A 12006-nucleotide genomic window follows, 5' to 3' on the forward strand; every position below is an offset into this window, starting at 1 on the left:
ATGAGAAGCCCACGCACCGCAACGAAGAGTAGCCCCGCTCGCTGCAACTAGAGGAAGCCCACACACAGCAACGAAGACCCAACACAGCCAAAAATAATAAATAAAATAAACAAATTTATAAAAATAAAATAAAAATAAACTAAGTCAATCTTCCCATTAAGAAAATAAGCACAAGCTATGGACATAAAAAATAGGTCTGTTTCCTGGGCAATACCTAACATGCTCCATTTATAATATATTAACTTTTGGGTATAAGAATTTATCACACAAACTAGGGCATAACCCTTCTCATTATGATTTTCTATCCCTAAATTTACTTAATGCTGAGAACATATGCACACCATTTCCTGAGAAACACTGGCATACTAGGAAACTGAATTTTAAAGTTGGAAAGGACTTTAAAGATAATCACAGCTTATAATACAGATGAAGGTCTGCAGGGATTGAAAGCCCTTCGAATTTACAGAGATGGGGCAGTGCCAAGATTAATACTCGTTTCCCAAGTCCCAACCCGAAGTTCTTGCCGTTACACTGCACTTCTGGCTTAGTACACCTTAAGGTTTATCTGCACTCACTTACTATTTTGTTTCCAACAGTTTTAGTCACTCAACAATTCTATTTTTTTAGTGCAAGTTTTCTTCACAAAATCAGTTCAACTGTTAATCAGAGTTTTAAATTCATATTACCAATTTTACAAATGAAGAAAGGTAGAAATGATAAACGTTCAGGAAAAAAGGTAGCATAAATTAGCCCAAACACTGATGAATGAAATACTTTATGAAACCTTCCTTTTATTAAACATAACCACATAAAGTGTTTCATTTAAAACATTTTCATTATACACTCATAAAGCATTGAATCTTCATGAAAAACTTCCTCAAAGTACACGGTGCCAATTTTTTCTATGATAAATGCGATGAATACTCATAACAAGTATAAAAAAGGTTTAGTTAGAGAAGAGCCTTGGCTCAGTTATATGAGTTTTGCTAGAAGAGGTTGTGGTTGCCAAAGAGGGAGGACTCTACTCTTGGGTCCACTTATTTGATGGCAGCTGTCGTAGCTGTGGCCTCCTGAGGAAAAGACTACTAGCAGAGAGTGAAATCCATTTCCTACCAAGTCTAATCTATAAAAGGATATTACCAGGGGATGTTACTACCCCAGATTTCCCCCTATTATTATTATTCCAACCACAGACTTTTAGAAAGCGATTTCCCACCTCTGTTTATCATTTTGTTTTTGCTGAGTAATTCAATCAACTAGGGTAACCCCCTCCCCCCCCCCAGTGTTTATTCTCGTTGAATTGATGGAAGGAGAGCTAAATAATTCGCGCCATCTCTGATGGGGGTTTTCCAAAAAGACCCACAATGTAGGAATCCAGCCCCTTTCAGTGGAAACCACAAGCGAATAAAAGAGACACCTTGGAGCGCCATTCGCCCCACACGCGCTCAACCCCTGGAGCTGCGCCCTGGCCCTCGGGAGGCAGTGTGGAAACGCCCGCCGTGCGAGCCGGCGGACGGGACGGGTGGTGCCCTGGCGCTGAAGGCCTTCGCGTTGGGGCCCGGGGTTCGGACCACGGCCGCAGAGTCCGCGGGGGCTGCTGCTGCGCGCGCGCGCGCGCCCGCGGGGTCAGGCCGAGGACGCGGGGGGGCCGGCGGGCTGGAGCGCCAGCCCGGGGCGTGCCCACGTGACCGCCCCGCCCTCACCGCAGCCCCCCGAGCGGTCGCCGCCTTTTGGGCCGCACTCCCGGCGTGCCCCGCACTCGCCGCCTCCCGGCCGCCCCTCCTTCCCTTCGCAGCGCCACACCGCCGGAGCCCGAGCCGCCGCCGCAGCCTCAGCCGCGGGCGCTATGGTAAGGCGGGCGCGCCGACCGGGGGGCCGGGGATCGGGGGGCCGGGGCGCGGCGAGCACAGCCCCCCGCGCGGCACTGCCGGGCCCTGGGCCTGAGGCCGCCATTTTAACCTGATTTTGGCCTCCAAGGTGGGCGCTCCTACACTGCGGCCCCGCTGCTCTCTCTCCACCGGCCGGCCTGCCCTCCCGCCGTCAGGCCCGGCCGGCCGCTCTTCGGATTCCTGGGGGCGGGGAGGGCCCGGGCGCGGGGCGAGGGTCGTGGCCTAGGTGGGGCGGGCGGGCGGCGGCCGGGGGCGCGGGAGGGTCCGCCGAGCTTTGCCCCCACCCTGCTCGCCGCCTTTGCCCTCCCCTTGCTAATTTTATTCCCACGCGCGCTCTCACATTGGTACGTGCTGTAAAGCCCTTGCTGGACGCTTTCGGTGGGGGTCTTGAGGGCCTGTAGTAAAACCCTTAGGGGGAGATTAAGGAGGTGGGAAAACTCTTGAACACGGTTTCTCGCGGTAAAAAGCTTTTACACGCGATCCGTTAGTTTTGAAGCGTCTGCATTTGAGCTGTGAGGCAATTATGTTGTAGCCGTGGGCGGTTTGGAGTTCACACTTGATTCTCTTTCCTTATGAGGAAAGGGCCCTGGTTAGGATGACTTTAAAGAAAAAAATAGTAGAAGCATTAACTGAAATCCGAAAGTGTTTTTTTAAGGCCTGCCGGGTTGACACAATACAGAAGGTATTTTTGCTGCGGCTCCTGAAGCTCTGACATCACCCAGTGAAATAGGAAACATTTCAGGGATGGGACAGCCTGTATTTGTCCCTTTCCCTCTGCCTGCCAATTACTTCACACTCCAAACCCCTTTTTAAAAAAGGATGAATGGGGCAGGATGAGTTAGAATCCTTAGGTGCATCATATACTGATACTTAAAATGTGGCAAATCTGATTGGACTATTTGCATGGTATGATGCAACTTTTGATATCCAGACTAAAGTGAATCCTCTCTAGGCACCTAAACAGTAATTTTGGCTAAAACCAGAATACTTGTTCTAAATTACTGTTCTTTCTTTATTTTCAGGCTTCTGGAGTTACAGTGAATGATGAAGTCATCAAAGTTTTTAATGATATGAAAGTAAGGAAATCTTCTACACAGGAGGAGATCAAAAAAAGAAAGAAAGCAGTTCTCTTCTGTTTAAGTGATGACAAAAGACAAATAATTGTAGAGGAAGCAAAGCAGATCTTGGTGGGTGACATTGGTGATACTGTAGAGGACCCCTACACATCTTTTGTGAAGTTGCTACCTCTGAATGATTGCCGATATGCTTTGTACGATGCCACATACGAAACAAAAGAGTCTAAGAAAGAAGACCTAGTATTTATATTCTGGTGTGTAAAAACAAAAGAAAAAAGTACTTTTAAAATGCAAGGATTATTATTAACATAGTCAGTTTTGCCTTTCTTTTTCTTTTAAATAGGATTCAACAATTTTTTTTCCCCCTGTAGGGCTCCTGAAAGTGCACCTTTAAAAAGCAAGATGATTTATGCTAGCTCTAAAGATGCCATTAAAAAGAAATTTACAGGTACAAACACTGAATATTTTGTGCAGAAGAATTGCCCTCTCTTACTTATAATAAAGTAACAGGATAATGTTTTTTCTTTTTAGGTATTAAACATGAGTGGCAAGTAAATGGCTTGGATGATATAAAGGACCGTTCAACACTTGGAGAGAAATTGGGAGGCAACGTAGTAGTTTCACTTGAAGGAAAACCCTTATAAAATGACAGTCAAGTGCCATCTGGATCTTAAGGAGCTTCCATTTCTCCAGCTCAGTCAATTGGAATAGTATTAGGTTTTGGTTTTTTTTTTTTCTTCCTCTTCCCACTGGGTCCTTCCAACACAATGAATGAAGGAAATATCATTCATGTAAGCAGCCTATCAGTGATTGCCATTAGACTGTTTAATACTGTTACTTTTATGTAGAACCCAAGGAATGCCTTCCCACCATATTTTAGCCAAAACAACTGGTTATATGCCTCCCTTGCAGCAAGCACTACAATGAATGTGAATGTCAATGTGAATAGCTTAGAACACTACAAAGGGTTAAGCTAATTGAATGCCTTGAAAGTATTATCCACTGGTGAGATGGTAGACTTTATTCAGTATTATTTATAGTTGCACTTGATTGCAGTTCTGTGAGGCTTGAGCATTCATACACCTCACCTGCCTTGGCAAGCCTATTTTTTGTGACATGGCAGCACAGATATAATACTATGCATTGAAAGCACTTTTTTTGTAATGAGTTTAATCCCCCACCCCAAAAGGAATGCCAATTAAGTTAACTGTGTCATCAACTTATCCTAGTACCTCAGTGTTCATTCCTGTTACCTGCGTATCTTCTTAAAAGAAATAGCTGTTATTAATGCCTTTTTGTTTTCCATTGAGTGTACACTACTGAATAAGTGTAGGAGTTTTATGTTTACCATGTTAAGTCTTGCGACACTAAAGATATTTTGAATATCAGTCATGATGGCAATTTCTGTATAAAAGAGCCTTAAATGGAACATTGTTTTTGAGATCAAACCCCACCCTCACAAAAATGGCCACGTTGCAATAAAAATTGTGGCATATTACAGAACGTTGCCTTGTTTTCCTTGGACATTTTGCAAAATACCATGTGAAGCAACTCCTAGGGTAAACAGCTATTATTAATCTCTGCACTGGTCATTTAAGAATTTTTTTGTACAACATTCTTGCGTGATATTTTCCAGTTTGTTGTGTTTATTTGGTTTAAAAAATATTCTATCCTAAAGCCAACTAATACAAAATATTAACGTTATAGAGGTGTACTTTTATAAGCTTTATTTATTTCCTTATGTGTTAATATGATCAGGAATTATTTTTTTGCACTTTGACATAAATACTCTTCTATATCTGATTTGTTCTCTGGATAAATTAGGGTAGTTATTTTTTAATTCACGTTTACACTTCTAATTAGTTGACTAGTAGTAGAAGAAGCAGGAAGCTCTTATTGCACATTTGGTCATAATGAAAATAATTTGTAAAATGTCCTTCAAAAGTTTAATAATACTTCTCATGTTTAGGAACTTTCAGCTACTATTTCTTAATATATTTCACAAATTTGAAAAAAAATTGTTACAGCAGTCTTAAACATTAGTAGTGGGATTTGGCTGTGGTCCAGGCAGCTCTCCTTATAGAGAATTTGATCTGTTCAGTGTGAGCAGTTTGCTGTTAGCCAGAGCTATTTATGGCAAACACATGCTTTTGTATCTTGTCATAGTTATCCACAAATGGCAAAACTGGACTTGATTCTACTGGTATGCAAAACAGGCATGCTAGTAAGTAGTGGATTGTAGCTTAGAACTTAAACCCATAGCTCTGAAGAATGCTCTTATTAGAAAACAGGAAATGAAAAATCCCCCTTGTTTTAATATTTAGTTAAATTTTTTTCCATATTTTCAACAGGTTTTCAGATGGAAACAAAAATAGGAGTTAAATGTCCAGGTTTCTGTTTAAAATTGTATGAATGGCTTAGGATCTTTTGCACTGAGCAATTTTATTTCAGGCTTCCAGCTGTCCCTGTGAATTATCCTGGACATTTTGATGGCTTTTTGGTAAGGCCAAACTCATAAGCAAAGTGTGAGAGTACTGACATATATATTCTAAACCATATGTGTAACGAATACTTGTATCATGAAATTTTTCATTATTTTCCTCATTCTTCTAAAAAGTAAGGGATTCTAAATTTAAAGTTGTGCAGTATCTTTTGTTTTCATAGTGATTTCTCAACTTTCTTATATGCCTCTTTAATTATATAATAATTTCAGAGGTTAAATATTGCTTTAAACTGTGGTACTTTGATTTGTTAGATTGACAGAACTGATACTAATATTAAGTTCATCTTTGAAATACATCTTTGTGCATAAAGCCAAAAATAATGATAATTAATGATTCATGTGTTGAGACTAATTAGGTATTTGAAATGATCATTTTACTTCACAATCATTTAAATAAAACAGTGTTCCAGTTAGCTTTAAAAGGTATACGGTGCTAATTAGTAAAATATTGAGGAAAATATTTTACTGCTAGCTTGCAAAATTATAAGTGTTTAAAAAATAAAGTATATGAAAATATGTAAAGCTGTTGAGATGTGTTTACTTTGGGACGCTAAAATTTTTTTTTAACTAATACTGCAGATCAGGGAGGCACTATTATCTTTAGTCTGTTTTTTAGGATTTTTGGTTGACATACTTTCTCATTTAGAGATATCAATATTCTTTGAAAACTGAGTGTTGTAGCAATTAATTTTGACATTTTCAGACAAATGGAAACAGTTGGCATTTGTCCCAAACTGGCTATCAGCTGTTGTTTTCCATCATTATCTAAATGTGGCCAACGTTGTGTGTATTTAATGTGCCTTTTTAGTAGGTTGGAAGAAAAGCCTCTTAGTAGGTTTGAATTTCTCTGATACAGATTCTTTGTAACAGCTAATTTATGGAATCTAGCAAATGAGCTCTGGGAGAAAATTTTTTTAAGTGTTTCCTTGGTAAGGAATAATCTCAGCAATGGTAAATCATAGAGGGGTTGGGACACTTCATTAGGTTTGCCACTCTGAAAAAATAATCTGGTTCAATTCTTCATTGGTCCTGTTTTTGCTTGCAAATTTAATAATAGTTTGAGATCCCAAACAAACATGAATATTCATTTCTCTATGAACATTAAAGCTACTAGAGATGTGCTGGCAGGCTCCAATGGATATTGCTTTTGAGACACCGTGAGTTTATAAATGTTCTGTGTCTTGTCTCAGCCAATAAATAGGTCTGAGGCTTTTCTTTTGCTCTAGAGCATCCAAATAATTGCTTTCTTTCCATGTAGATCAGGAGTCATCCTTCCACTTCAATTTCCTGTCAGAAAGCAGTTGTGCAAATTAATCTCTCTGAACCTCAGTTCCTTTATATGAGAATGATGATATCTATCTACCATACCTGGTTGCTGAGGATCAGATATGGAAATGCTTTTTGGAAGACAGGAAAGTACTATGTAAATGTAATTATTTAAACTTCACTCTAAGTAAATATAGTTAAGAACCACGTTAACAATAAGATTTATTGTAACTCTTTGAACCTCTTTATTTTATTATTGTAACTATTTTACTTAATCTCACAGGTTGTTTAAGGACTAATTACCTGGTAAACAGGATCTGTTTTACAGAATGAAGTATAACGTGTAGCCCCTGAGTTGTTGTCCATGGCTGCTGTTAATCTTTTTAGTGTAATTTTCTTTTTCACATGTGACCAAAGACTATAGTTTTTTTCCCCAAATTTTGAAGTAAAAAATAAAAGAGGAAATAAAGAAATATCGTTTTGGAATATGTGGCGTAAATTTATGATCCAGGTTGTTGAAAATCTATGACTATATTAATTAATACTCTAGGTAATCCTTTATAGTTCTCAAGCCACTTGAAATCCGTTTGATCTCCTTAGGTCCTCTTAACAAGCTAAACCATATTTCTCTGCTGCACATGAAGAAACTGAAGTCTGGAGAAGTTAAGGGACATCCCAGCTGTTGAGTAGCAAAACAGATTGCAGTCCAGTATACTTTTCATTCTGCCTTCATATAGTAACATACAATGAGTTACTAATTTTTTTTTTTTTTTTTTTTTTTGTGCGGTACGCGGGCCTCTCACTGTTGTGGGCTCTCCCGTTGCGGAGCACAGGCTCCGGACGCGCAGGCTCAGCGGCCATGGCTCACGGGCCCAGCCGCTCCGCGGCATGTGGGATCTTCCCGGACCGGGGTTACGAACCCGCGTCCCCTGCATTGGCAGGCGGACTCTCAACCACTGCGTCACGAGGGAAGCCCGTAGTTTTCTTTTTTAAAAGATGGAATAATCTGACTTTTTGAGCAGGACATAACTAGTATGTGTTTAAAGTAACATGTGAAGAATACTTGAAAAATAGTCTTGGAATTTTTGTTTTCTAAGAAAGCCCGTGCTCATAAAAATCCGAAATATTGGGCTTCCCTGGTGGCGCAGTGGTTTGAGAGTCCGCTTGCCGATGCAGGGGTCGCGGGTTCATGCCCCAGTCCGGGAAGATACCACATGCCGCGGAGCGGCTGGGCCCGTGAGCCATGGCCGCTGGGCCTGCACGTCCGGAGCCTGTGCTCCGCGGCGGGAGAGGCCACAACAGTGAGAGGCCTGTGTACCGCAAAAAAAAAAAAAAAAATCTGAAATATTTTTACACTTCAAAATTTTTCTTAGATGTTTCAGTGTCGTAAGTTTATGGGATGTTTCAGTATTGTAAGTTTACGGGACTGTGAAATCCGTTTATGGAACAGATTGTATACACACATTTTCTAGAAAGCTGATCCCTCTCAATCCTTTTCCAAAAACTTGGATGTCTCCCTCTTGCTGTTTCTCTACCCGTCTTTCTAAAGAGAAATAATACAGTGCCTTACGGTAGTTAAACACTAGGACTTTGGTATCAGACTGTCTGGGTTGTTCAAATATAGGCCTTTAATACTTCCTAATTGAATGATCTTAGTGATTAGGAAAATCACTTAACCTCTCAGAGCCTTAGTTCTTCTAAAAAAGGGGATAATAATTATACCCCATCTCACAGGACTGTGAGGATAGATGAAAGCCCTTGGAATAGTTCTTGGCACGTAGTAAGCATTCAGTAGGATGACTCTAAAATTTACAGTCCAAACCATTCTTTTTGAGAGTGAAGAGGAGAGCTAGTAATAATTATGCCTGGAGATAATTATATAATAATTATGCTAGGCTTAAGCTGGTACAGTCCCAAGCAAACCAGTTCCCCTATCAAAAAGCAGGCTGATATCAACATGTGATAATTAAATAGAAGGAATTGTATTGAAGACTTAAGGTCATCATTTCAATTATACAATGTGCTAGCATACTAACTTGAGAGTCTCCTGAAGTATATGATTGCTCCTAAGTAATTAACCTCAGCAAGGTCAATTTTGGCTTTTTATGCCTTTTTTGTTTGTTTTGCTTTCCTTTTGATTTTCATACTTGTAACTTCTCAGATACTGCATTTTGCTGTTATCAGTATGCTTTGCCTATAGCAGCTTCTCTTATTGTTAGTTTTCATCTCATGTGAATTGGAAAGCTACGTTTGTTAGAATTGTGTAGAAGGAATTGAATAGACTCAGAGTGAGGGCTTCAGAGCAAAATGCCTGACTGAGCCTTCTGACATTCCTTATGGCTGTTCAAAGAACTTGGTGTATTGTCTGGGTTTTGGGGTTTTTTTTTCTCAGTAAGCTTTGTAAAATAGCTGAGCTGTAGGTAAAAGAGAGATTACTGTAAACCAGTGTGGTGTCTAAAATATCATTAATATTTAAAGAAGTCATATTTGCTTTTTTTTTAAACATCTTTAGTGGAGTATAATTGCTTTACAATGGTGTGTTAGTTTCTGCTTTACAACAAAATGAATCAGTTATATATATATGTTCCCATATCTCTTCCCTTTTGCGTCTCCCTCCCTCCCACCCTCCCTATCCCACCCCTCCAGGTGGTCACAAAGCACCGAGCTGATCTCCCTGTGCTGTGCGGCTGCTTCCCACTAGCTATCTACCTTACGTTTGATAGTGTATAATATGTCCATGCCTCTCTCGCGCCTTGTCACAGCTTACCCTTCCCGCTATCCCTATCCCCATATCCTCAAGTCCATTCTCTAGTAGGTCTGTGTCTTTATTCCTGTCTTACTCCTAGCTTCTTCATGACATTTTTTTTTCTTAAATTCCATATATATGTGTTAGCATACGGTATTTGTCTTTCTCTTTCTGACTTACTTCACTCTGTATGACAGACTCTAGGTCTACCCACCTCATTACAAATAGCTCAATTTTGTTTCTTTTTATGGCTGAGTAATATTCCATTGTATATATGTGCTACATTTTCTTTATCCATTCATCCGATGATGGACACTTAGGTTGTTTCCATCTCCGGGCTATTGTAAACAGAGCGGCAATGAACATTTTGGTACATGACTCTTTTTGAATTATGGTTTTCTCAGGGTATATGCCCAGTGGTGGGATTGCTGGGTCATATGGTAGTTCTATTTGTAGTTTTTTAAGGAACCCCCATACTGTTCTCCACAGTGGCTGTATCAATTTACATTCTCACCAACAGTGCAAGAGGGTTCCCTTTTCTCCACACCCTCTTCAGCATTTATTGTTTCTAGATTTTTTTTTCTTTTTTTTTTTTTTTTTTTTTTTTGCGGTACGCGGGCCTCACTGTTGTGGCCTCTCCCCTGCGGAGCACAATCTCCGGACACGCAGGCTCATAGGCCATGGCTCATGGGCCCAGCCGCTCCACGGCACGTGGGATCTTCCCGGACCGGGGCACGAACCCGTGTCCCCTGCATTGGCAGGCAGACCCCCAACCACTGCGCCACCAGGGAAGCCCTGTTTCTAGATTTTTTGATTATGGACATTCTGACTGGTGTGAGATGATATCTCATTGTAGTTTTGATTTGCATTTCTCTAATGATTAGTGATGTTGAGCATTCTTTCATGTGTTTGTTGGGAGTCTGTATATCTTCTTTGGAGAAATGTCTATTTAGGTCTTCTCCCCATTTTTGGATTGGGTTGTTTGTTTTTTTGTTATTAAGCTGCATGAGCTGCTTATAAATTTTGGAGATTAATCCTTTGTCAGTTGCTTCATTTACAAATATTTTCTCCCATTCTGAGAGTTGTGTTTTGGTCTTGCTTATGGTTTCTTTTGCTGTGCAAAAGCTTTGAAGTTTCATTAGGTCCCATTTGTTTGTTTTTATTTCCGTTTCTCTAGGAAGTGGGTCAAAAAGGATCTTGCTGTGATTTATGTCATAGAGTGGCCTGCCTATGTTTTCTTCTAAGAGTTTGATAGTTTCTGGCCTTACATTTAGGTCTTTAATCCATTTTGAGCTTATTTTTGTGTATGGTGTTAGGGAGTGATCTAATCTCATACTTTTACATGTACCTGTCCAGTTTTCCCAGCACCACTTATTGAAGAGGCTGTCCTTTCTCCACTGTACATTCCTGCCTCCTTTATCAAAGATAAGGTGACCATATGTGCGTGGGTTTTTCTCTGGGCTTTCTATCCTGTTCCATTGATCTATCTTTCTGGTTTGGGGCCAGCACCATACTGTCTTGATTACTGTAGCTTTGTAGTACAGTCTGAAGTCAGGGAGCCCGATTCCTCCAGCTCCTTTTTTCGTTCTCAAGATTGCTTTGGCTATTCGGGGTCTTTTGTGTTTCCATACAAATTGTGAAATTTTTTGTTTTAGCTCTGTGAAAAATGCCAGTGGTAGTTTGATAGGGATTGCATTGAATCTGTAGATTGTTTTGGGTAGTAGAGTCATTTTCACAATGTTGATTCTTCCAATCCAAGAACATGGTATATCTCTCCATCTATTTGTATCATCTTTAATTTCTTTCATCAGTGTCTTATAATTTTCTGCATACAGGTCTTTTCTTGCCTTAGGTAGGTTTATTCCTAGATATTTTATTCTTTTTGTTGCAATGGTAAATGGAAGTGTTTTCTTGATTTCACTTTCAGATTTTTCATCATTAGTGTATAGGATTGCCAGAGATTTCTGTGCATTAATTTTGTATCCTGCTACTTTACCAAATTCATTGATTAGCTCTAGTAGTTTTCTGGTAGCATCTGTAGGATTCTCTATGTATAGTATCCTGTCATCTGCAAACAGTGACAGCTTTACTTCTTCTTTTCCGATTTGGATTCCTTTTATTTCCTTTTCTTCTCTGATTGCTGTGGATAAAACTTCCAAAACCATGTTGAATAAGAGTGGTGAGAGTGGGCAGCCTTGTCTTGTTCCTGATCTTAGTGGAAATGCTTTCAGTTTTTCACCATTGAGGACGATGTTGGCTGTGGGTTTGTCATATATGGACTTTATTATGTTGAGGAAAGTTCCCTCGAGGCCTACTTTCTGGAGGGTTTTTTTCATAAATGGCTGTTGAATTTTGTCAAAAGATTTCTCTGCATCTATTGAGATGATCATATGGTTTTTCTCCTTCTATTTGTTAATATGATGTTTCACATTGATTGATTTGTGTATATTGAAGAATCCTTGCATTCCTGGAATAAACCCCACTTGATCATGGTGTATGATCCTTTTAATGTGCTGTTGGATTCTG

At 40.0% G+C, this 12006-nt stretch overlaps 1 protein-coding gene across 2 annotated transcripts; it reads left to right on the plus strand.

The window, feature by feature from the left end:
* The first annotated feature begins 1321 nt into the window (after window positions 1-1321).
* Window positions 1322-7178, plus strand: CFL2 (cofilin 2). Of its 2 annotated transcripts, none has more exons than XR_013827160.1 (4): window positions 1322-1849; window positions 2912-2965; window positions 3337-3413; window positions 3497-3548. XR_013827160.1 is itself a non-coding variant. In XM_079913488.1 (4 exons), exons 1-4 carry the CDS (start codon window positions 1847-1849, stop codon window positions 3607-3609), a joined length of 501 nt encoding a protein of 166 aa, XP_079769614.1. In that variant the 5' UTR covers window positions 1328-1846; the 3' UTR covers window positions 3610-7178. The 2 variants fall into 2 exon arrangements, 1 of the variants encoding a protein (XP_079769614.1); XM_079913488.1 differs by having other exon boundaries at window positions 1328-1849; window positions 2912-3219; window positions 3497-7178.
* Window positions 7179-12006: the final 4828 nt, after the last annotated feature.

Source organism: Stenella coeruleoalba (assembly GCF_951394435.1).
Source record: "Stenella coeruleoalba genome assembly, chromosome: 2".
In the NCBI taxonomy this organism is placed as follows: Eukaryota; Metazoa; Chordata; class Mammalia; order Artiodactyla; family Delphinidae; genus Stenella; species Stenella coeruleoalba.

What these genes read in the sequence shown, in the direction of transcription:
- CFL2 (XM_079913488.1), top strand. An exon ending in GACCTAGTATTTATATTCTG is followed by an intron (nt 3,220 to 3,336) that starts GTGTGTAAAAAC and finishes TTCCCCCTGTAG; the next exon opens with GGCTCCTGAAAGTGCACCTT. An exon ending in CATTAAAAAGAAATTTACAG is followed by an intron (nt 3,414 to 3,496) that starts GTACAAACACTG and finishes TTTTCTTTTTAG; the next exon opens with GTATTAAACATGAGTGGCAA.